General features: G+C 39.8%; 1 protein-coding gene across 1 annotated transcript in view; it reads right to left on the reverse strand.

Annotated features, from left to right (window-relative positions):
- The window catches only part of LOC124612557 (radial spoke head protein 4 homolog A), a 497,314-nt gene that overhangs the window by 336,718 nt on the left and 133,103 nt on the right, over positions 1-27,493 (reverse strand). Inside the window, exon 3 of the mRNA XM_047140832.1 lies at positions 10,416-10,605. Within this exon, the coding sequence (XP_046996788.1) occupies positions 10,416-10,605 (190 nt within the window). The remainder of the gene's footprint in view (positions 1-10,415; positions 10,606-27,493) is intronic.

Below are 27,493 nucleotides of genomic sequence, written 5' to 3' on the forward strand. Positions count from 1 at the left end.
CAGGGTAGAGTAGCATGGAGAGCTGCATCAAACCAGTCTCAGGACTGAAGACAACGACAACAACAACAACAACAACAACAACAACAACATGTTCTGTCATTGATAGTTATTCTTGCAATACATGTTCCTGTCAGCTTGACATGTCCTGTTTGAAACCTTCAAAAAACTGCTTTCATGTCCAGAACATAGTCTTCTTTAGTAGATGACAATAAATATTCAATGTTACAGAAAAAGCAGTACCTAAGTTGACTGGTGCCTGCACTAGTTGGGCATCAATGTGATTTCCTGTCATCTTGGTAATTGTGTTCCATGGAAGCTTTTCACCTGTGATGGCCTCCCCTCCATCGATGATCGCCTTTCTTACCATATTTACTCGAATCTAAGCCGCACTTTTTTTCCGGTTTTTGTAATCCAAAATCCGCCTGCGGCTTAGAATCGAGCGCAAAGCAAGCGGAAGTTCTGAAAAATGTTGGTAGGTCTTTCCACAACCAACTTCTACCGCCGAATACATGTAGCGCTACACGGGCATGCTTTGTAGGCACAAAGATAAATACTGGCGCCAAAACCTCTGCGTCAATAAATAAATTTAAAAAAAAAGGTGGAAGACGAGCTTTTTTTCTCCGCCCTGAGTTTCGACCACTGCATTTTCATACATTATCCAACGAAGTAAATACAAATTCCGTATTGTTCATCTTCGAGTGTAGCAGCATTTCAATGTACTACGAAAATCCGACTGGCAAGACTGTTTGGGGTGTTTTTCAATATGGCCAACTGTACGTTCTGAATTTTTTCCTACCTGTGAGAAGAGATGGTTGCTAATAGGAACTTTTATGAATTGTGAATCATATGCAGTATTCTCATCACCATAAGAATAATACGCATATAAACATTTTGCCATGTATTGTTTCGTGTTTGGTGCTATCTCATTTAATTCCTGTCTGCCTAATAAACTATGAAACTAAAGTGAGACAACAGCAAACGCTGAAGAACATACATATCATGTCATGTTTATATTCGTATTATTCTTATGCCTAATAGTGATACAGTCAGAAATGAAGCACGGCAGTTGACTACATTTTTAAATCTAAGATGACTCTAGTTTCTGTGCAAAATGTAATATACTAAAGAGGCGCCTGCAAAGATTTTCAAATGGAGAAAAATTTTCGCTAAACTCTGGTTCAGAACGTCTTCTATCATACGCTGTCTATTATTTGGTTCTTGTTGATCATTATCAAAGAAAGCAGCAGTGTAAGTAACAACAAATGGCAGTCTCTTGCCATCATTTCGCTAATGAGACGATTCTTCTCTTATTTTTTTATTTTTAATTGTAAGCAGCGGTAGCACCTACAAAAGCAAGCCGTGCCGCGAGCAGCGACAGGCCGTAAACACTCATTATCATCATGCGAGAAACAATGCACGACACAGTACAGTAATGCATTTTCAGCTTAGTGTGACGTAAACACCTATAACAAAGAGAACAACACTTATCAGATCAAAGGAAAATTAGCAAACAATTCAAACCAGATGAAGCACGTGAAAAAGGAAGGGTACCCGTATAAATACGGACGGAGCGCCTGACGCATAGCAATGGCTACCTGGTAAAGCTTAACTGCTAAGCTTACGACTCGAACCAAACTATTGTAGCTGTATCGTCATTCATTCGACCTAAATTGTGTCTCATATTACAATGGACCAACTTTGTTTCGATTTGGAGGTGCGGCCTAAAACTTTACTCTCTCCTCGAATTTCGAGTCTCAAATTTCAGGTGCGGCTTAGATTCGGGAAAATTTTTTTTTCCTCGATTTCGAGTCTCATTTTGCAGGTGTGGCTTAGATTCGAGTGCGTCTTAGATTCGAGTAAATACGGTAGTCCTTCTGAATTTAGTGGCTAGGCAAACAGTTGGTATCTATGTATGATGATGGGGAACGGCTATGGCACATTTGGAGTGGCCTTATCCAGTGTATAGTGATGACCTTCAGCCCACAGACTGACTACAAACATCGGCAGTTGACTGTCATGAAGAGGGCTGTTGTGATGGTTGAAACCTTGTGGCAAATAGATTGTCAAACCCTAGTCCTCTTTCTTTGCAGTAGTGTACAACATGTCTAGAAATTATTGAAGTTGTGATTGCTACAAAGTCACTCTGTAGAAATTTCAATCAAACTAGATAAGTATTAATATAATGGAAGGAAACATTCCACGTGGGAAAAATTATATATAAAAACAAAGATGAGGTGACTTACCGAACAAAAGCGCTGGCAGGTCGATAGACACACAAACAAACACAAACATACACACAAAATTCAAGCTTTCGCAACAAACTGTTGCCTCATCAGGAAAGAGGGAAGGAGAGGGGAAGAGGAAAGGAAGGGGGGTTTAAGGGAGAGGGTAAGGAGTCATTCCAATCCCGGGAGCGGAAAGACTTACCTTAGGGGGAAAAAAGGACAGGTATACACTCGCACACACGCACATACCCATCCACACATACAGACACCTTGTCTGACGAAGAAATAATGGCGTTAAAACCTGTGGGAGGCGGCTAAAAATGATCAGTGATGTGGGAAAAACGGAAATGGAAATAAAGCGAAAGTTATTAGAACTGGCCGAAATGGTTGTTTAAAAGGTGAAAGGAGCTGTTTGTGAACTAGAAACGGTGGATATTATAGCGGCGGTAGTGCTGAAAGCGGCAAAAAAAAAAAAAAAATTTTTTGGTTATGGTTTGGAAGTGGGTTATGTATTATTGAGTATAAATATAGGTGGGATAAAATAGTATAGCAGATTACGGTAAAAGGGAGAAGGTGAATACAAAGTGAAACTACTGGCAAAAACAGAAAGAGGAAAATAAGACGACAGAAAAGATTTCGAAATGCAACAGTGACAATAACAAACGTAATTGTTGGATTCAAATTAATGATATCAATATAATGGAAGGAAACATTCCACGTGGGAAAAATTATATATAAAAACAAAGATGAGGTGACTTACCGAACAAAAGCGCTGGCAGGTCGATAGACACACAAACAAACACAAACATACACACAAAATTCAAGCTTTCGCAACAAACTGTTGCCTCATCAGGAAAGAGGGAAGGAGAGGGGAAGACGAAAGGAAGTGGGTTTTAAGGGAGAGGGTAAGGAGTCATTCCAATCCCGGGAGCGGAAAGACTTACCTTAGGGGGAAAAATGGACAGGTATACACTCGCACACACGCACATATCCATCCACACATACATACTGTATGTGTGGATGGATATGTGCGTGTGTGCGAGTGTATACCTGTCCTTTTTTCCCCCTAAGGTAAGTCTTTCCGCTCCCGGGATTGGAATGACTCCTTACCCTCTCCCTTAAAACCCACTTCCTTTCGTCTTCCCCTCTCCTTCCCTCTTTCCTGATGAGGCAACAGTTTGTTGCGAAAGCTTGAATTTTGTGTGTATGTTTGTGTTTGTTTGTGTGTCTATCGACCTGCCAGCGCTTTTGTTCGGTAAGTCACCTTATCTTTGTTTTTATATATAAATATTAATAATTTTAGATAAATTAACAGCTTGGTTTTTAGAAACATATGAGAGATGGTATTACGGCAAGAATTTTGTTTGCTTTCTGATATGATAGAGCATCAATTAGAAACTAGTACCTTAGTACAGGAGATAGAAAGTACAATATTGAAACACACAGCCACCAGCTATCAGAGAGAAAAATAAATCAGAAATTTGCTCAGTTATCTAATGTTCATCAAACAGTGCATTATATTAAAAATAAAGTACACCAGCTCAAAGCTGAACTATAGCCTGTAAACAGCACAGTGGTATGCACTAAGAGCAGTGATGTAGAGTAACTGGAATACAGTATATAGTGTAACCATCAAACAAACGTGCTACTGTAGAACTATCTTAAAGGTGGGGGGCAGGGGTGAGGTATGCTAGTAACTGCTGTAATCACCAATTACAGTTACAGATAACACTTTTTTTTCACACTTAAACATCCTTGGTATACAGGGTGAGTCGCCTAACATTACCACTGGAAACACCTCCCAAACTACAGCAAACACTGAATAACCAAATCCGCAGACCGAGGAGGAGAGAGGCTGGTGTAATTGGTTAATATAAACCATTGAGAAATGCATGGAAATATGATTTTCAACACATACTTAAGTTTTTTTAAATGGAAACCTGTTATTTTTAGCAAGACTGAAAATAGAAAAATATACTCAATCAATGTAATTTCTTACACTGTAAAATGTTAATTACATCCAGAGTAATTTATAACGTAAAACTGATGCTTGAGTAACTCCTCAGCAGTTCAATCGTGTGTATTGTAGAGAACCGAATTAATTAGGGATACAAAAAGAACAGTGACGTAACATAGGTACAGAAGAGACATGAACAGCACGTTACGTCCACATGCTAACATTTCAATTAGTCTTTTTCTCTTAAGAGTACTGTACGAAACTGACTTGTTAGAAGAAAATGTACATTAACATGAGAATGTAGTTAAACTTACAAATTTGTTTTTTGTTATCAAATACAGAATGTAAAAGAGTGTGTCCTGACATTTAAGGTCAATAAATGTTCAAAGTGGTGCCCACAATTTGCTGCACACATTTGTAATATACCACATAATGAATGTCTTACACGATGCAGTACATCTGGTGTTATGTTACCACAGGCTGCCTCAATATGATGTTTCATATCCTCTGGGGTTGTAGGCACATCATACTACACGTTCTTCTTTAATGTACCCTGCAGAAAGAAGTCTAAATGTCTAAGATAAGGAGTATGGGCTGTCCAATTTATGCATCTGCCACGTCCTATGAAATGCCCATCGAACATTCTGTCAAGGGTCAGCCGAGTGTTCATTGCAGAAAAAAATGGCATGAGTGACATGATCAATTTCAACAACTTGAGGATATGGCACAGAAACTCCAAGGACCATATTACTACATCTGTACAGGCACTCATTAAATTTGGCAATTCAAGGATAGATTTTTGTTTAAACAATACCTTACTATTAGATGTTCAGAAGCATAATGAATCTTATGTTCAAAATACACAGTTGTAAACCAGACTTTCTCACCTTGCTTTGTTACTGAATAAAAAACAATTGTGCAAGTCGGTGGAACGACAGGTGTCATTCTATGACTCCATGATTGAAATTTATGATAAGAAGGATTGAAGAACAGGCCTCAAATATAGATAAAACTGAGAGTGCCAGCACTTTTAATATTATCATCATTCTAGCAGATACAATAACAGGTATCTTCCAAGTATCTGGTATCACTCAGTAGACCTAATCTTTACGATGTTGTGCCTTGTACTTTAATAGACGGCGTAGGGCATTTTTTGGTGCAATACTAGGGTGTGATATGATGGATATAATCATAAACAATAACATAATAACAATGACAATAATTATTATAACAACAGTACCATTATTTGGATAACTGTAAACAGCAACAGCAGCAACAACAATAATAATTATGACAACAATACTGTTACATTTAAAAGCAAGTACAATTACGAATAACTCACACCTTGTCACTGGTGGGGGATCATGTAATTATATTAGAAATGGCACACATTTTAAAAGTAGAGAACACCTGATCACAGGTAATGCAGGTAAACATTTGAGCTGGAAGCCACTGAACTGAAATTCTGGACATCAATAAGAAGTTAATCACTCTGTATACGTACTGCTCACCTACTGGTAATTTGGGCACTTACTTTAAGAAATTAATTGAAGTCCTGGAAATAACCTCAACTTCCAAATCTAACACAATAATATATGGAGACACAAGTGTTCAGGGCAAAATTAGTACTATTTTCCCAAATATTTTGAACTTTTGGCATGGCACAAATGGCAAACACTGCTAGTAAGGTATCAAAAAAGTAACACTGCTTCTTGGCTATGTACTTACAGATATTGACAGGAAAAATTGTAAAGTATTCATAAGAGCTCTTAGGCTTTTGTACCATTACTGTCAGGTAATAAAACTAAAGAAAGGCTTGGTAAAACCAACAAAATCGCAGGTCTACAAAAGGATTTTGAGTGTAAAATACATAATTTTCTATGGCATTAACAAAACAAACCTCAGGTGAAGTCTATAGGGAAAACAATGTAGATGATAAGTTCACTAAATTCTGTGCACTGTTTAAATTAATTTTTGAGGAGACATTTCCAAAAGCAGCCACTTCAACCAGCAGCAGGGGGTCCCACTCAAACCACCCCGATTTCAAAGACCCAGGGAAAAAAACCACAGTAGATACGAAATCTGAAAGAATTTATTTATTTATCATCAATACACCTCTACATGTGAACCATTTGTAGCACAAAAAACATTGGGTCCATATTCAATTTCTTGCCAAGTTCTTTGTAACATTTTTTCTGTTACTGATATGATGTCGCAACGTAGGAATATCGTCCACTTTGATCGCATACACGTGGTCCTTCACGAATCCCCACATGAAGAAATTAAGCGGCGTAATGTCAGGTGAACGTGGTGGCCAGGCAATGGGTCCTCCACGACCGATCCAACAACTGGGAAATTTCCTATTCAGGAACTTGTGAACAGGCATTGACCAATGTGGCAGAGCTCCTTCTTGTTGAAAAATGATGTTGGGTTGCAAGTCTTGTAACTGAGGGTACACAAACTGCTCCAACATGTCCAGATACACTGATCCAGTCACTGTTTGTTCGGCAAAGAAGAATGGTCCAGCAATTCTGTCATGCATTAGCCCGCACCAGACATTTAGTTTAGGGCTGTCATGAACAAGTTCAATGACAACATGTGAATTTTGCGAACCCCAAATCCAGCATATCAATACGCTGCAGCATATCTGCAGCAAATTATTGTTGGCATGGTTGTCGTTCGGTGTCAGATATTGCAGAATTTGCACTCTGTAAGCAAGCATACAAATACGCTGGTGAACTACATGATTCAATGTTGATCGAGGTACATCAAGTTGCCTATGTAGCGGCTCCACCGTTTAGGATATGGAAAGTTAGTTTTGTGCGATATTCGGAGCACGAGTTACAGCCAGGTGCAGGATGGATTGCAGTAAGTTACGCATACCAGCAGTTGCGAAGGCGAATAGAGGCGACATGGGCATAGAACTGCCAGAGAGGGTGAACACAGCAGTTTCCATGGTGCAAGTCACAGGCAGAAGAGGGCCACTGCCCAATCTAAGTGTTATGCATACGTGATGCAAAGTGGTGAGCTTGGCAAAACAGAGGCGCACAGCCGAGTATAAATAGGTGCTGTTTCTAACGAGATTCAGTCTCCTAGACGGCGAGGTGTGTCACACTGCCAGCTAAAGACAGCAACAAATGGGGTGCCAGTGCCCAGTCCACGGCGGGTCATTGGTTCGACCCTCTGAGGCCAACGTGGGGTCCGCAGCCAGCCAGCGGTGGGCCACTCTTCAGCTCACTACCGCGGGCAGTCATCTCGGCTCCCAACACATGCAGGAGACTTCCTGAGGCGAGGGCTGCAGATTCGGACGCCGGATAGCGGGCGCTTGTTTCGTCACCGCGATCTCAGCCACACCGGTGTAGAGAAGGACACAGCTGGCCACCTGCGGCTCACACCGAGCAGTGCTGAGTTGGCTGCTGGTCCAGCCATCCTGACATCATCGGAACTCAGAGGGCCGGCCAAGGCCAGCACGACACAGCGTTGCGTTGCACAGGCTGTTGGGGTGCTTCCTCAGCATTGCTGGGACCTGTGACGCAGACCGAGGTGAGAGGAGCGCTGTAGTGGAAACAAATAAATCATTTGGAAAGTACTCCCCAAGTTTTTATAAGGCACCTCCTGGCACCTGCCCACTAGATTTGGTGTCTTCCCACATTTGGTCATCCTGATACATTCGGTGGCAGAAGCCGCCACAACACCTAGATGCTTGACGAATTGACTTATGTGGGTTTCTGAAAAATGTTTGTCAGATGTCCTCCACTGTCACTTCTGAAACTCTGTAGCATGGACCGTCAGAATGTTTCAGAACACTTCCTGTTGCCAGAAACTTCCTATTCCATTCCTTAATTGTTTTCACATCAGGTGGATCACATTCATACACACGATGATAATTTCTCTGCACAGTTATCTGCAGTTTTGTTTCTGCAAACCACACTACTGCTTGTGTGCGCTGCTTTGGAGTTGCCATTTTCACTTTATGGGACCATGCTGCACTCTGGCAACGCTACTTGGCACTTCTGATGCGGGAAAATAAATTCTTTGAGATGCTCTACAATGTGATGCATTTTTCATTGTCATTTCTGCTGTGGTTTTTCTCTTCTGGGTCCTTGAAATCAGGGAGGTTTGAGTGGGACACCTTGTAGATGGATAACTGTGGGTATTAGCAACTCCTCCCAAACACTTAAATGTATCATTTCTTTACAGAAGCACTACACTAATCCACAGTTCGTAAATTACTGTCACAGGTACAAAATGATATACAGGGTATGCTACTTGCTACAAAAGTGTCATCCAAAGACAAAAATGTATCAAGCTGAAAGACAATGGGAAAGACAATGAATTGTCTCACTGAATTGTGTTTCCCATCTGTTTTACACAGCCCCCCCCCTCCCACCTCTGTTACATACAATGCACTAGCTTTTCATTCTTATTAACTTGTGGACGATGTTTTAGTAGTAATCTCTGTCTTGCGTATCACCCTGTCTTCCACCCTTAAGCTCTTAGGTTTTCAAATCTCATCTGACGCAGTCCCCAAAAGTCGGTCTTTCCTTCTCATCCCGTACAGTAAGTCTCCCCTGACCCATGGTTCTGGGTGACTTTTCCTAGACCTCTCCAGTCCTTTTCCTTCACCCTTCTTCCTTCCCCTGCAACCCTTCTACCTGAAGGAGGAGCCACTGGCTCCAAAAGCTTGCAAATTACAACAGTCTTTTACTCATGTCTTTTGTAAGAACATGAAACACAGCCATCCTTAAGATGTCATTTTCTTACAACAGTGAACAAATACTAATGTCCTGTCATTTTCTTGAGTTCAATACCTTGTTCATCATGGGAGGGATGCTGACTCAGTTTTCCCAACAGACTGAAGAGAGTACATGGAGATGTGTGGAGTATAGCAGCATATTTATAGATTTAGAATCAGTTATCAAAAGATGTGCAAGGGGCAGAGAAGCATGTTCATGGTCATGAAGTCACTAGCAGATGTCTATAGTGTGTGCAGTGATAGGGCAGATATATGAGAAGAAACAGTGCAAAAATGTTTTTTGTATTATAACTTATGTTGTGTAAACTGTGTATGAACAATACAACGATGTACAATAGGAAGGAACTGATGAGTCAGTACAGTTGTTAAGACACTGACCTCATATTTGGGAGGATGAAGTTTGCCCTGCCTGGCAATTCTGATTTAGGTTTTCCTAAAATATTTCAGGCAAATGCTTGACAGTTTCTTCAGGAGGGCCATGGCTGATCACCTGTCGTACCCTCGTAAAAATATTCTTACATATTCTATGAGTATGTATACAGCAAAGGAATAGGGGGAGCTCTTGAATGGAATGGGCATTGTCTTGAAAAGCTGTTATAAGATGGACATCACGAAAAGTAAACCAAGGGTAATGGAATGTGGTCAAATTAAGTCCACCAATTTTGAAGAAATCTGATTAGGAAATGAGACACTAGAAGTAATAGATGATGACTCTTGCTACTTGAGTAGCAAAATATGGCCAAAGTTTTCTGAAAAAGAGGAATTCGTTAAAATCTAATGTAAATTTAAGTGTTAGGAAGTTTTTTCTCGGGGTATTTGTCTTGACTGTAGCCTCTAATGGAAGTAAAACATCAACAACAAGCAGTTCACACAATAAGAGAGCAGAAGCTTTTGAAATGTATTGAATCAAACTGGCAGGGAAAAAGAGTCAGTTTGGTATGGAGGCAAGTGTTGTGTGTGTGTGTGTGTGTGTGTGTGTGTGTGTGTGTGTTAATGGGGGTGGGGGTGGGGGGGGGGGGTGTAAACCTGTAGAGGAAGACAAAAGGGATGAACACCATAAGCAGGTTCAAATCAATGTAGGCTCCAGCAGTTATTCAAAGACGAAGAGACTAGCAAAGGACAGACTGATGTAGAGAACTGCATCGAATCAATCTTTTTACTGAAAATCACAACAACAATGCGTATATTTGAGCTATTTATTTTCACTGTATTATGATGAAAAATTCTATGTCATTGTGGGTTTATTCCTGGGTGAATAAATAAACAAATAAATTAATAAATAAAAATTGCATGTTCTAATTTTTTGTTGAATAGATACATTTTGCTTTCCTTGTTATTATCTCAGATTTAAACTGAAAACAGAAAAATTTCAAGATCTGGCAAGTGAATTTCATAGTCACAAATTGTCTCTGAAAATGATATCAGAAGTAGTAGTCAAACAAAAATTAATCATAAATTGTAACATAAAGAAACATACCCTAAATAGAGTGATGAGCTTCTGTGTGTAATCTGGATAGTTACGAATGATATATTGGTCCTGAAGACAATCTGCAGCTGATCTGAACCATTTTTCTTTCAAGGTTCGGCTATACTCTTCAAATCCCTCCATTATATTTTCTGGCTTCTCTGAAAGTATTTTATTTATCAAAGCACTCAAATGGTCATACCTACAACACAGTACATCCCAAAAACATGTCAGTAGTTAGTAATCCACAGAGAGAATTCATGTAATAATATCTTAACAAAGAAAGATGTTGCTTGCTTCATTAAGTGTGCTATAGATTTTTGTTGAATGTTTTTATTAACATTCCTGATGTAATATGCCAACATAAATTTCTTTATTTTGGACAGTTTAATGGCAACAGAAATTTTGAGTGTTTAAGCTCCAGGAAACAATATCAGGAAAAGGATAGTTCACGTTGCTGGAAATTGTGGTCATGTGTATGTGAGGTACGCTTGCTTTTGTGAATGTGATATCTTTTCTGAGGAAGGCTTTGGCTGAAGCCTAAATGTGTAGCAGTCTTTTTGTTGTGCCTGTCTGTAACTCAACGTGTCATTTTTATGATGAGTACCGTACCAATCTCTCTGTTTCTTAATTCTGTTGAATTCATTTAAAGTTGGTCCAGGTTTGTTGAGCATTTGGGTAGCACTAATTTCGTGATTTGTTTATTATTAACTATCCACTGATAATGTACATGACATGCTTCATGAATTACATGTACATTTTTGGACACCTCCATATGCAATCTATTCCTACATACATACACTTATACATATGCAACATAATATATCACATATACATATCTTACTAAAAGTGAGTTCATACCTCACTGACAGACCAAACAACAAAACAAAATTGCAAATGTCAATCACTGAAAAATGAAATATACAGTGTCATCTTGGTCGCTACACATGTTGAAAACAAAGTGCATGAATTTCACATTATGTCTTTGTTTCCAAAAATGTCTTTATCAATGTAATAAAATTTTGTTTCAGCTTGGCTTTCATTCCCATAATTGATTTGACACTTTTTTTTCTTTTTTCCAAACTCTGGTGGAAGATGATTGAATATTTTTATTCCCATATTCTTCACTGTCTTCTCATAATTTTGTATTGGGTGATGCAATCTATAAGTGACTTTTGTTTCTTTTATCAAAGGAGTGGTGACTGAGGTTTTTGTTTCGGGATTCTAAATGCTGCAATGTGAAAAAAGTCAAATTAATTACATACAGACAGGCAGGATTTTAAACTGTTTAAAAAGTGCCCTACAGTGTCCACACTTCTGTTTAAAGGAGAGTATTCTCATTGCTTGCTTCCGTTATTTAAAAATGGTAATAGATTCAGAGATATTTCCTCTGAAAATCAGACCATAGCCAACAACAAAGTCAAATAGGGTATGGTGCACAATATTTAAAGTGTCTACATTAGTTATATCTCATACTGATCATAGTGAGAACTATACTATGCTACACATTTCTGACAGCTGGTCTGCAGGGAAATTGCCAGCATATTGTGTCACATGCAATTTAAAAAATTGGATGTCATTTACTGTGCAGATGTTGTTTCCACAAGTATGCACATCAGGACTGGATCAAGTGACAATTTTCTTGTGTAGAATCTTATGTTTACTGTCTTTTGTATGTGTATCACTAGGCAGTTTGCCTCAAACCAAGACTGTGGGTTAATGTTCCTCCGGACTACTTCTCAGAGTGTGTCCTCACTGACAGTTGTTTCATCTGGACACTGGAATGAATTAACTTTGGGTATGTGTTCTGGAAGGTCACTTATGAACAGTGTAAAGTGGACAAAACGAAGAACAAAAACCTTTGGGACACCGTAACTTGTACCTGGTATTTTTGACTTGTAAGATGTAGCTCCCTTAGAGTTCCTGATTTCAACAAACTGCCTCCTGCTCTGGAACCAGTTGTGAAGAATGCCTGGAACTATTTGTTGTTCAAGTTTGTGAAGGAGAAATGCATGGTTAACAATGTCAAATGTTTTTTATTGGACAAAAAGTATGCGTACTAACAGGATGGTTGTGACCTTCCTTTGACTATTACTCATATGATGACACCCAAAAATGAGACCCCAGATGAAAATATCTAGAAAGGTTAAATATGTTATTTGACAACTGGAGATTTAAGGAGTACAAAACACCTTGTAGCTTATGGAAATTTGAGGACAATAAAAAAGAGTCAGTACTTTATATGAAGACTTAACCACTAAAAAGCTTTGCACAAGATGGTGTTACAGTTATTTGACGCTTACCAAACAACCAATTTCTAAACAATGTTTGGACTGTTTTAAAAATAATGTAACTCATTTTATTTGCTGATTTGTTGCTGGTGATGAGGCGAGGTAATCATCATTTTACACCATAAACGGCAATTGAAGCAGTGGGCAGAAACTCATGGCCCTGTACCAAAAACATTGACTTCATCAAATAGAATGGTTATGATCTTTCTGGGATTTGAATGATGTCTTCTTGTTGACTGACAAAGAAGAATACTTATTTTTCGTTTTTCATCAGGACAATGCACCTATCTACAAAAGTGTGGGAAAGTGCTATGATATGACTAAGTGTCATACTAGAGCACTCACAATCTCGTTACAGCCTCATTTTGCCAAATGTGATGACACGAGTGGGGACAATCCACCCATCACCACACATGAAGATGGCTCTCACTAGTTTTAGCTTCAAGAGATCGATAGGGCCGGAGTACAGACACCGAGTCGCATGGCTGCCAGGAGGTGCAATTTAGATAGCAAACCCTTTTGTTTCTTGGCTACTTTAAATAAGAGCATATGGGAAATCAGTTTCACATAATTACATTAAGAATACCATCATGTGCTATTCTATTTTTGTTTCGTTACCTAACTGTGAACTCATATGTAAATTTGGGATATGTCTACAATGGACTTGCCATTTATTTTGGAATTTACAGGCTCACAACTTCCAGCCTCCAGCCTCATACCTGTTGTGAATATTCTCAATAGCAGTTTAAACTTTACTCCAAACACTGCATAGTGGTACTGAACTATCATGAGTATACATAACAATTTTTCCTCCCCAGTGGGATACAAAATAAAACTTATCTTGACGGCTGTTTGGTGCCTCTGACAGGAATTATTCTAAGACTGTTGTAAGAACATGTCTCAATTTCTGCCATTTGTTTGATACTTATGTCCTTGAAACGCTAATAAGGGGGTTGCCACTACCTGTTCGATAAGACACCAGTGTCCAAGGTGCAGTGGCTCTGTACAGGGAAAGGAGCAACCAGGGAGAACTACGGCTGCTACACCTGTGCACCTTCGCAGCATTCTGCCTCTCACTGAAACTGAAACTGAGCCATCATAGCACACTTCACCATTTTGGAAGCTTGTTGTGCACCTCAAGTGCAAAAGGGGAAGCAACCATGTGCAGTTCAAGCATGGAAATAAGGGAACCAAACTTAGAAAAAAAAGCAGCATGAGGAACAAGAATCACCTTGCATGAGGTCTGCATGTGAGGTGTCATTTGTTGACTCTTTCTTTCAAGACATAGAACTTCAGTTGGCTCCTGATCCAGAAGTATACATGTCAGCACTCAAACTAGGCAGTGCACCATTATAAGATATCACAAAGACTGCAAATGAGTGCCTCATGGCTCAACTGTAAGTAGGAGATCCAGAAACCACAGCATGCACCATGTCACACCTCGGAACAGTCCACAGCACTCCCTCGGCATCTGTGACAAGACTACTGTTATGTCCAGACTGCTGCACAACAAAACTAGTGTGACTTTGAGTGTAATATTGAGAGTTGCACACACTACAAATAGAGATGCTGCCATTACCTCAGTGCTATACTGTGGTTGCAGAAACATGAAAAATAAGTGATGCCAGGTACAGCAATTCCATTAGATGAAGAGTGACATCTGGAAAAAAGGTCAACAGTATAGTGTGTGCTTCAGACAGAAAACATACAGAGTTTGCCCAATGGAAACAAGATGGTAGTATTCTTGTTTATTTACCTCAACGATGAGAAAATGTTTGTGCTCAGTCAAACAAAAACATAGTACAGACACTGTCATGGAAACGTGTGTTTACAGGATAATAGCTAGTTGTGTAGCTTATCATTAATTTCTATAACTTTTTCAAAGAGTGCTGTAGTTTTATTTTAATAATTAACTACTATTTAGGGAATACACTTCATCCGCATGTCCTGTTTCTTGTACTGTCATCAGTATGTGTATATCAATGTATTGAATAAAAATAAATTTACAATAGCCTCTAAAAAAGTTTTATAGGCACCCATACATGCATATCAATATATATATGCCCAAATTGTTGTGTACGTAGCAACAATGATCAGTCCTCAGTTATATTTGCTAACTCATGCATTCACCCTCCTTTGTGCACTGGTACATTCCACTCATATGCAACAACAGAATCAAGTGACGAGTCAGTTAAATGGGCTGTGGCAGAGAGAGACAAATCGAGTCTCTGAGCATACAGAGACAGCGACTTCGGAGACAATGTCATAGGACCCACTGGCAATTTTAAAGCGAGAGTACAGAGATCATTTGTAATGGTTCAAATGGTTCTGAGTACTATGGGACTTAACATCTGTGGTCATCAGTCCCCTAGAACTTAGAACTACTTAAACCTAACTAACCTAAGGACATCACACACATCCATGCCCGAGGCAGGATTCAAACCTGCGACCGTAGCAGTCGCGCGGTTCCGGACTGCGCGCCTACAACCGCTAGACCACCGCGGCCAGCTCATTTGTAATCTCTACTGTCCACTGAAAAGACAGTCATTTCTGGAGATTCTGATGCAAACTGTCAATATGATTGACTGAGTCCTGCACATTAGTCACGCGATGGTGCAAAAAATTCATGCAAAAGCTCCCTTGAACAGTTCTTTATTTAAAAAGCTAATTACAAACGTCATAATTAGGAGGAAAGAATTCATATGCAATGTGGTCAACGGGGCTACGGTTTTCTAAGTAATCCTCCAAACACATCCACTTCTAGGTTCCCCAGAATTAGCCCCACCCTTTCGTAATTTGGTAACATATGGTGACAGTTCAATTTCCCTCCAGGGTCAACTCACAATTGCTCCATCCTATAAGGAGGTTACATAGCTGATAACACTATTTGTGATCAATAGCTGGAAACATTTCCAACCTGGATTCTCCATCAATGACAAAGTGCAAGTCATCTCTTACATGTTTCTATTAAGGGACTTGATGCCTTCTTTACAGTATTCACACCTATATTCAAATCTGGCCCAAGGTGCAACACAGATTTCAGAGCTCACGTCTCGTGACTACAATGAGACATTGTTGCTGCCGAGCACTTCTCATTTCAACCACATTTACAAGCAGCCACCAAGCAGGAGTTTGATTGATGTCAAGAGACTGAGGTGATGGAGCCAATTAAAAGAAACACTCAGATAGTAAGTAGTAAAGAAAACAAATTGCTCCCTCTCATGATGTGGAGATTTTAAATAACTAATGCTCTGGTACAAGTGGAAACCTGACCTATACAATACCCAGGAGACCTCCACACAAAGCTTGTCAGATGAGAACATTTTCAAAGAGAAATCACAGATGCATACTTTCAAGTGCCTGTAGATGAAGAGCCATAAAACATCAAGGTCATCAATATTCAGTTCAGCTTGCACAAATGCAGGTGCTTGTCTTCTGATATCTCAACCATGCTTGCAATCTTCCACAGACATCTGGAACAATTAACCACATCAGCTATCTACAGAGCTTAACTGTCATAGTAACTACACACCAGCAACATCTATGAAACTTTCCATGCTGCTTACCACATTATGAGATGCAGGGCTAAGGAGCTGCTTAATGGTGTGCTAGCTTTTCCAGGTGGAAGCTGAGTGTACTTTCATACAGTTTAAGTATATGCTCCACTAAGTGCCCTGTCTTAAGCCATTTTCACTGCTGTAGCCAATGTTTCTAGCTGCACATGCCTCTCCATACAGCAACATTTAGCACTGGCACACGAGAAAGATGGCCACACCGAAAACCCCTAGCATATGCATCAAAAACAGTGATGCCCCCTGAAGGAACTGCTCTTATATAGAGAAAGAAATGATTGCTTTCACAGTTACAAAATTACACATACACTGTGCTATTCAGGCCCGCTGCAGTCTTCTGGAGCAAATGGAGCACACTGCTGAATACCTCCTACACTGAGCACTTTTCCTAATTCACAACTACAAGCCACAGTGCAAGATGCCAATGTGAGCTCATTACACCTGCCTATCACATTCCTTAATGACAGACTCTGTGTTTGACCAGTGGGGAATCTTAAGTTTTCAAATAGATGCAAAAAGGAGATGCACCTCAGAAGGATTTCCTGTAACAGCTGCTCATATTCCAAGGAGGTATGTGCGGGTACCCAACCCTACAGCAAGTCTTGCACTGTGTACTCCATAGGTGGCCTACACACATATCAAAACACAAAAGTAGACAGCATTGGACCTGGTCTCATACCTACTACCATCTAACAGCTGTTAATGACGTCCTCATAAAGGACACAGAAGAGGAGATGGACCATGCCATCACTGCAGCCACAGAATCTATAACTACTTTACTGGGGAATGTCATGGGCGAAAGCCCAAACAAGATGAAAAGCTTACTGGCCAGGCTTAAACACAGATGTGGAAGCCATGTGTAGCTGCTCAGCTCATGCCCAACATAAGACACCACCACCCCAGATTTTTGGCCACTGGCCACCTCCCCACCAATCTACAGCATCCATTTGGACTTCACAGGTCCATTTCTAAGCTTTATGTGGCTGTGTAAATGCCTACTCCAAATGCCCATATGTGGTAGCATGGCATCCACGAGACTAGCAGCAAAAATAAACACATCAAATGACTTTCGTGTGAGTCTGACAATGCGCCCATAGTTCACATCAACCATCAACTGCTTTCAAACAATAGGGTAAATTTTTAGTCTGCCACTCCACACATACTCCAATAGTGGACTGGATCATATAGATCAGACAATTAAGCAGAAAATGTTGAAAGCAGTGAGAACTACTACCACAACAACAGCACTCACACTATTCCTGAGCACATACAGGACGACGCCCATCCAGGACTACAAACACAAATGCTCCTCCATTTCCTGGCCCATCAATTGAAAGAGCACTCAGGGCAATACCAATCAAAAAATGCAGAGTGGGCATGCTCCTATGGAACAAAAGACACGTGGACCAGCAACTGTAGTGGACACCCCCAAGACAGCAGATCACCTCAGTCTGTCCACATTACCAACCATAACACTGCCACCACCAGTGGTACACACAGACCCAAAATATCTCCCCCCCCCCCTCCACTGCCAGACTGCCAGCGCCATAACCACGCAGACACAACTTGCAGAAATACCGATGACGAGGACACAAAGATGATTTACGTGCAACTCCTGCAACTGCCACCGAATCTCTGGCACCTGGTGTAGTGCTAGATGTCCCACATTCCACAATCAGCCACTGGCTTTAAGTGCTTGTAACACAAATACACCACCAGACAATTTCTCAAAATACCGTCCTCCATGCTTTCAACTATATGTGCCATTTCAGGAGGAGCAATCTGATATCTCAGCCTGTGAGTTTGAAAGCCTGACAGAAAGCAGAGAGCTGGACTTCAGCTACTAGACAGTGTAGTGATAGGCAGCAAGAACTAGCGTCATCAGGTGTGGCAATGCGAGCCACCACACCAGCCGACTGGCACTTGTGGCAGTTGTATATGTACAGCAACTACACGACACAAAACCCAGTTCTGTTTTTACTTCACTAATGTCTCGTTGGTGTACCACACTACTCACCCTCAATCTCTGCTTCAATACGATTCTAGTTTTCACGCATTGGATTACTCATCAGATTTTGTGTATCAGCAATATCATCTCCATTTGTCCGTTTCTGTTGTTCTCTCATCTGTTCCCTTTTGGTGATCCACTGTATGATGGCCCAAACTGGTCCGTTTAACCCCACCAGGATATCTTGTCACTTCCAGTATTCTGTTGTATCTCTTGTCACAATAAATGTCAAAGATACAATGCATGAAGCTTTTCATGGCTATGAAACGAAAATCATACTAAAAAAACCATGACAGAAACCAAAGAACTCCCGTGGAAGTAATTTCAGGCATGACCCAGAGAGCTGTGTTGGGACCTTCTCAGCAATCTCAGACTTTTCGCTCATGGTGTAGATCTCTAGAACAAAATATTATCTGACAAGAAAAAAATGCACAAATAGTCAGTCAGACTTTGATAACATTTCATCTAGTTTCATCTTTTTCATCGTGTTATTCTGTATCTTCAGGGCGTCAGCATGTTAGTGGTAGACAGTGGCTGGATGACCTTCATTTTGCCATCCTTTGCCTGCAGGATGGACACTGTGTATCCCATCTGCTTGCATATAGTGTTATCCTGAGAAAATGTGAGAACGTTGTCAAAATGTAATTGAGGCAGGATGTAGGTACCAGCCCAGTATTCACATAGGCAGAACAGTATTCACATAGGCAGAAGTGGGTAATCACCTAAAAATCACATCCAGGTTGGTTGGCACGCTGATCCTTGAGTCCAGCACATCTCACCAAATGCCAGAAGCAGTGCGGTAACACACATGCCTGTCTGGGTGGGTTGATAGGATTTCACAGTGGATATCAAAATAGCCAACTTGGTTCATCTGTTTAGAAATGTAAAATTGTACACTTCACAAAATGCAAAAATGTACTAGCCTACAACAACAATATTAATGAGTCCCTATCGGAATCAGACAGCTACACAAATACTTGGGTGTACAATCTATAGGGATATGAAAGAGAATGACCACATAGGGTCACAGTTACAGGTGAGAAGATGGCAGCCTTTGGTTGACTGGTAGGATACTGGAAAATACGATCAGTCTATAAAAGATATTACTCTCATAAAACTCATGTGACCTATCGTAGAAAACTGCTACAGTATGTGAGATCCATAACATATTGGACTGTTAAGTGATATTGAACATATACAAAGAAGGACTGAATGAATAGTGACAGGTTTGTCTGACCAGGAGATGACAGAAATGCTGAAAAATATGAACTGGCAAATACCTGAAGGTGAAATGAAGTGATGGTATGGCATTATCAGCCAGGAGACCGCATCCCGGGTTGAGATGTCAACTACCTCACAAGAGGATACTTACTAAGTTTCAAGAACTAGTACTAAGTGTTTCATCCAGAACTATAATGTAGGCCCCTATGTATGACTCCTACATGAATCGTGAGCAAAGTCTGAATAATTACAGTACATACAAAGGCATTTAACAAGTCATTCATTTAACACTCTATATGCATATTGAACTGGAAGAAGCTCTAATATCTGGTGTACCTTCTCTGGTATCGATAGCAACGATGCCACGGAATAGTTTGTCAAGTTGGCACTACGGGTGACACTGCCGACAGCACCCTCTAGCTAGTGCTGTCGAGGTCTACGAGCTCCGCGACTGCTTCAGCCCATTTCATCAGGTGCAGCCAGCAAGGAAACTTCGCTTCAATTTGCTCTCCATACGTGCACCAGTAAACCATTTTTACTCACTGCAGTGCCGACGTATTTTTCCTGCTCCTTCTCCTACCCACGCACCACCTTCCAGGCAGGATACAAAACCTTCTGTCACAGTTGAGACATCTCCTACTGCCAGATCTGATGGACGCTGAGGCTGCCACCACGCCGCCGCTCATGGAGGTCGTTGCTCTGCCTCCTCCTCCGAACATACCCAGTAACAGTGCGTGGTCTGGGCAGGTTTTCCACGGGGCGTATTCCTTGCCCCCTTGTGAGCAATTCGGGGTCATGGGTGGACAGTGCGCCCCGATAGTTCCGCTGTCCGCCCTCTCCGCTGTGCCGCCCCTGGGTCCCTCCACCCGCCATCAGAAACTGTACTCCACGACGGTCCATCATTTCAGGGGGAAGGGATATTGTATCGATAGCAACGATGCCACAGAACAGTTTCTCAAGTTGGCACTACGAGAGACACCACCGACAGCACCATCTAGCTGGTGCTGTCGAGGTCTACGAGCTCCACACTGCTTCAGCCCATTTCATGGATCGAAGACTTCGTATCTGTACAAAGTTATGTATTCTTTCGTGCACCAGTAAACCATTTTTACTCACTGCAGTACTGACGTATTTCTCCTGCTCCTTCTCCTACCCACGCGCCACCTTCCAGGTGGGATGTAAAACCTGTCATAGTTGAGAGAGTGTAAGAAGAAAACAATAGCTGTCTACAGAGCTGAGACAATACTGGAGCACTCCCATAGAGACATTTACAAAATCATGTTACTTGATCGATTGAAACAAGAACATGAAGCTGCTGTGCCCAGCCCGCTGCAACTCAACTATAGGTGTTATACATAAAGAATAATGTATTCCCAACATGTGGGTGAAAATTCTACTTGTTCCTGTCCAGATCGTCTTAAAACTGCATCAGGGGTGGGACTGCAGCAATAATCATCTTCAAAGTTGTGTCCCAGCAGATACAGTTGTGGTTTGTTTACTGAAAAGCAAAGCAGACAAATGCGTACTGTTGCAAGACACTGTGGGCTGTGAAATGGGCAACATAATCTTGTAGAAACTGCAAATAGTGTCTTAAGTGAGATTTTGAACAGGCGTCTCGCCGCACCATACATCCTGTTTCCTGGACAACCAAATGAACCAACAGATGCCTCTGCAATGGTCAGGCAGTGATCCTTTTATGCATATCTTTGTATTCTGCTCACAGTACTGTGATCCTCCATAGTGGTGGTACTCAAAACTGGATTTCTTAGGTACTTGTGTGAGGTGTTGAAAGAATTTGACAAGTTTTCAACTTTGTGATTGACATTTAAATGAGCAAGTGGTAGGAGTGTTCATAGATCTTTCTCAAATGCCACACATTCACTGTGTTGCCACTTTTATAGGCACATGCTGAGATTTGTGCAGTGCCACTGGCTGCAAGCACATGCACATAGATTCCTTCCCTCCCCCCCCCCCCCCCTCCCCCCCGACAATACAATCTGTCAATATCAAAGCTATTCTATTTGAAATATTAACAAACCCATGAAATTCACATTGCTACCAGAGCATCAATTTTGAGGAATATTTTATTTGAAACATCATATTTTTTCAGTACATGAGGTGAATGATGCCTGTGAAACAATTAAATTGTGCCTGATTTGCGGATTCAAATTTGATTCAAAAATGATTTCAGTAACTTATGATAACAAAAGAATATTAGACAGGGCAATCTTCAAGAAGCAGAAAACCCTAACTGAACTGGAAACTAAAGCCAAGTATATAAAGCAGTGCACTTAAAAAGCTATCAAGAGGGATACTACAAGCGAAGCCGCATACAAACACTTGTGCTTCCCATTTCAGACTATTGCTCAAGTACACGTGACCCACTCCAAGTAGGACTATTATTTCTTTACTTTCTCAGACGTTAAGTCTGGTTAAAAATGGGAAGTGACGCCGACCTTGATCAAGCATCACTTCCTTTTAACTGTACGGTATATGTTATATTGCATTTAGGAACTTTCGGGTAATTGAACATGTATCAATAATTACGGATTTCTGTAATTGTATATATAAGTTTGGATGTAGCTGTACTATATTGATGTACTGGTGGATATTGTGTGGTATGACTCCTGTAGTTGATAGTATAATTGGTATAATGTCAACTTTATCCTGATGCCACATGTCCTTGACTTCCTCAGCCAGTTGGATGTATTTTTCAATTTTTTCTCCTGTTTTCTTTTGTATATTTGTTGTATTGGGTATGGATATTTCGATTAGTTGTGTTAATTTCTTCTTTTTATTGGTGAGTATGATGTCAGGTTTGTTATGTGGTGTTGTTTTATCTGTTATAATGGTTCTGTTCCAGTATAATTTGTATTCATCATTCTCCAGTACATTTTGTGGTGCATCCTTGTATGTGGGAACGTGTTGTTTTATAAGTTTATGTTGTAAGGCAAGCTGTTGATGTATTATTTTTGCTACATTGTCATGTCTTCTGGGGTATTCTGTATTCGCTAGTATTGTACATCTGCTTGCGATGTGATCCACTGTTTCTATTTGTTGTTTGCAAAGTCTGCATTTATCTGTTGTGGTATTGGGATCTTTAATAATATGCTTGCTGTAATATCTGGTGTTTATTGTTTGATCCTGTATTGCAGTCATGAATCCTTCCATCTCACTGTATATATTGCCTTTTGTTAGCCATGTGTTGGATGCGTCTTGATCGATGTGTGGCTGTGTTAGATGATACGGGTGCTTGCCATGTAGTGTTTTCTTTTTCCAATTTACTTTCTTCGTATCTGTTGATGTTACGTGATCTAAAGGGTTGTAGAGGTGGTTATGAAATTGCAGTGGTGTAGCCGATGTATTTATATGAGTGATTGCTTTGTGTATTTTGGTAGTTTCTGCTCGTTCTAGAAAGAATTTTCTTAAATTGTCTACCTGTCCATAATGTAGGTTTTTTATGTCGATGAATCCCCTTCCTCCTTCCTTTCTGCTTAATGTGAATCTTTCTGTTGCTGAATGTATGTGATGTATTCTATATTTGTGGCATTGTGAACGTGTAAGTGTATTGAGTGCTTCTAGGTCTGTGTTACTCCATTTCACTACTCCAAATGAGTAGGTCAATATTGGTATAGCATAAGTATTTATAGCTTTTGTCTTGTTTCTTGCTGTCAATTCTGTTTTCAGTATTTTTGTTAGCCTTTGTCTATATTTATCTTTTAGTTCTTCTTTAATATTTGTATTATCTATTCCTATTTTTTGTCTGTATCCTAGATATTTATAGGCATCTGTTTTTTCCATCGCTTCTATGGAGTCACTGTGGTTATTCAATATGTAATCTTCTTGTTTAGTGTGTTTTCCCTTGACTATGCTATTTTTCTTACATTTGTCTGCTCCAAAAGCCATATTTATATCATTGCTGAATACTTCTGTTATCTTTAGTAATTGGTTGAGTTGTTGATTGGTTGCTGCCAGTAGTTTTAGATCATCCATGTATAGCAAATGTGTGATTTTGTGTGGGTATGTTCCAGTAATATTATATCCATAATTTGTATTATTTAGCATGTTGGATAGTGGGTTCAGAGCAAGACAGAACCAGAAAGGACTTAATGAGTCTCCTTGGTATATTCCACGCTTAATCTGTATTGGCTGTGATGTGATGTTATCTGAATTTGTTTGGATGTTAAGTGTGGTTTTCCAGTTTTTCATTACTATGTTTAGAAACTGTATCAATTCAGGATCTACTTTGTATATTTCCAATATCTGTAGTAACCATGAGTGGGGTACACTATCAAAGGCTTTTTGGTAATCAATGTATGCGTAGTGTAGCGACCTTTGTTTAGTTTTAGCTTGATATGTCACCTCTGTATCTATTATCAGTTGCTCTTTACATCCTCGTGCTCCTTTGCAGCAGCCTTTTTGTTCTTCATTTATAATTTTGTTCTGTGTTGTATGTGTCATTAATTTCTGTGTAATGACTGAAGTTAATATTTTGTAGATTGTTGGTAGGCATGTTATGGGGCGATATTTAGCTGGGTTTGCTGTGTCTGCTTGATCTTTAGGTTTCAGATAGGTTATTCCATGTGCAAGTGAATCAGGGAATGTGTATGGGTCTGCAATGTAACTGTTAAATAATTTAGTTAGATGTGAATGTGTTGAGGTGAACTTCTTTAGCCAGTAATTTGCTATTTTATCATTTCCAGGGGCTTTCCAATTGTGTGTAGAATTAATTGCTAGGGTGACTTCATGTTGCAAAATTATCACTTCAGGCATTTGTGGTATCATCTTGTATGTGTCTGTTTCTGCTTGTATCCACCGTGCATGCCTGTTATGTTGTACCGGGTTTGACCATATGTTGCTCCAGAAGTGTTTCATGTCTGTTATGTTTGGTGGATTGTCTATTTTAATGTGTGTGTTATCTATTGTTTGGTAAAATCTCTTTTGGTTTGTGTTGAATGTTTGGTTTTGTTTCCTTCTATTTTCACTTTTTTTGTATCTTCTAAGTCGTTTGGCCAATGCTTGTAATTTCTGCTTCTTTTCATCTAATTGATCTATTGCTTCTTGTTGTGAGATTTTACCTAACCTTTTTCGTTTTTTGTCTGATATTTCATTTCTTATAAATTGTGTTAGCTGTCCGATGTCTTTTCTCAGTTTTTCTATTCTTATCTGTAGCCTGTGTTGCCATGCTGGTTTTGTGGGTTTCTTCTGTGTGTTGGTTTGTTCTGATCTCTGCCTAGTGTGTATATTTAGTGTAGTGAGTGCTCCTATATAAACCAGTAGTTGTAACTCTTCCATAGTTGTATTTTCGTTTATTTTGTTGTGTATGATTGTGTTGATAGTTTTTATTGTTGTTTCGACTTGTGGGTTATTTGGCGGTCTATGCAAGAATGGTCTGATGTCTGTATTTGTGTCTTTGTATTCTATATATGTCAGCTGAAATTTCTCTTCTATATCTAACACATGTGTCTCTTCGTGTTCTATTTGTGCTTGTTCTGGTGGCTGTCTTGAGATTTCGTTTTCCTCTGATTGTTTAATTGATGCATGTTGTTCTTTGTTTGTTTGCTCTGGGATGTTTGAGTCCATTACTGTATTTTCTTCTTCTTCTGATTGCACATTATTTTGTTCCAGTATTTGTTGTACTTGTTGTTTGATGTTTTCTAATTCTGACTGGGGTATCCTGTTATTTTTTATTATTACACGAATCTGATCAGCTAGTCGTTGTTCTGTTAAAAATTTTAATTCTGGGTATCTGGTAATAAATGTTGTGTATACTTGTGATCTGTATCCAGTTGTGTTGGTTCCTAGGTTTGTTGCTTGGTAATAACAGAACATGAGGTGTTGATTAACTTCATCTGACCATCTCATCCTCTGTCTTTGTTTTCCTTCTAGGGTGGTTGCAGGAAGCATATCCTGCAAAACACCGCTATTTGGATTTAAATCATTTTCCAGTTGGCTAGCAGTGTCATTACCATTGTGGGCGGGCATAGGGTTCAAGCGTCGTCCCCGACCATGACGGCGCTTGTCCGAGGCTTCTTTAGTTCTGTCCTGAACCAAGTAATCACACTAAAAGGGGGGTTAGCCCTATTAGTGGTTTGTTCTTTTCGTCGCCTTTTATGACTGGCAGAACATACTGGAGGCCTATTCTTTTCCCGGGCCTTATTGTTATTACATTATTATTATTATTATTATTATTTCTTTCTTTTCTCAGACATTATTATTATTATTATTTTCGATTATTCCCATTTAAGAGAGTGTTTTAACTTGAATTCCTTTATGATGATTGTTTATGTTTTTTCTGAGCCCAAATTTTCTTCATGTGTTCGCTGTGTTGTTTCTTTCGCTCCGCTGTCCATTTGCATCCTGGTCTCTTCTGTGTTGTGGTGTCAAATTTATGCTTTTTGATGATGTTCCTGAATTCAGTTCTATTTTCTGCATTGTTTACTGTTATGTCTGCTTGTCTGAGGTCCTCTTCAACTTCTTTTATCCATTTTGTTTTTCCCCTGCCTGAGTTGATGACTTTAAGAATTCGCTTTGAAATTCTGTTTTCATTCATCCTGCGGATATGTCCGTAGAACTGCATTCTTCTTTTCCTTATTGTATCCGTAATCTTGTCTGTGTATTTATATAATTCTGATGTTGGTCTCTTCTTCCAGATTCCTTGCTGTTGTATCGGGCCAAAAATTTTCCTGAGAATTTTCCTTTCTTGTTTCTCTATTTCTTTGATTTTAGTTTGCCCACCTATTTGTGTTGTTTCAGATGCATACAGTGCCTCCGGAAGTACGACAGTGTTGTAGTGCCTCAATTTTGCGTTAATGGATATGGACTTTTTGTTATAATAGTTCCATGTGAGTTTATATGCTTTCTGTAGTTTTTTTATTCTTTCCTCATTGGCCTTTAGGTTGATCCCTGATGGCTGGATGATTTCTCCCAGGTACTTAAAATGTGGTACTTGTACAATTTTCCCATGGGTTGTCACAATAGGCAATTTGTCTTGTGGCACTCTTTCTTTGTGCTGGGTTTTCTCATATGAGATTTGCAGGCCAGTTCTTTGTGCAATTTCGTGTAACTTCTCTATGGCGATAGTGGCTTCTTTTCTATTATTTGTGAGGATTGCAAGGTCATCCGCAAAACCTAAACACTTCACATTGAATCTATTATCTTTTCTAATGCCAATTTGGATTCCTTTGACTTCTTTTTCCCATGTCCCGATAATTTTTTCAAGAATGATATTAAAGAGTAATGGTGAAAGTCCGTCACCCTGTCGCACTCCAGTTTGGATTCCAAATGGTTCCGAGATATCCCCCATAAATTTAACCTTGGAGACTGTGTCAGTTAATGTTTCCCGAATGATTGCTCTTGTCTTTCTGTCAATGCTGAATTCTTCCAGCGTCTTACAGAGCGCTACTCTGTCTATTGAGTCGTAGGTCTTTTTAAAATCTACAAAAGTAACCACTGTGTTTCGGGTGTTTTTCATCTGGAGAATCATTTTCAGATTCCAGATCTGCTCTATGCATGATCGTCCCTTGTGAAAACCAGCCTGGTATTCTCCTATTTGTGGGTCAGCTTGTTCTTCTAATCTATTCATGAGAACTTTTGATAGGATTTTATATGTGACCGGTACAAGTGAGATACCCCTGTAATTATTTGGTTCAGTTTTGTCCCTTTTTGTGGAGTGGATGGATGAGTGCGCATTTCCATTCAGAAGGGATCTGTTCTGTTTCCCAAATGTTTAATATGATTTTGTGAATTTTTCCTGTTAATCTTTCATCATTTAGTTTCCACAGTTCTGCAATAATTCCATCTTCTCCTGGGGCTCTACTGTTTTTCAGTGTCTTGATAATTTCTACTATTTCATTGATGGTTGGCGGTTTAGCGTCAGGATTTGGTGTAGACGTCTCGTAGTGAATATCCTCTGTAGGTCTTTCGCAGTTAAGAAGTTTGTTGAAATAGTCTGCGAGGATTTGGCAGTTATTCTTCGTGTTAGTTTCTAGTGAACCA

Source organism: Schistocerca americana, chromosome 4, assembly GCF_021461395.2.
Source record: "Schistocerca americana isolate TAMUIC-IGC-003095 chromosome 4, iqSchAmer2.1, whole genome shotgun sequence".
Taxonomy (NCBI): Eukaryota; Metazoa; Arthropoda; class Insecta; order Orthoptera; family Acrididae; genus Schistocerca; species Schistocerca americana.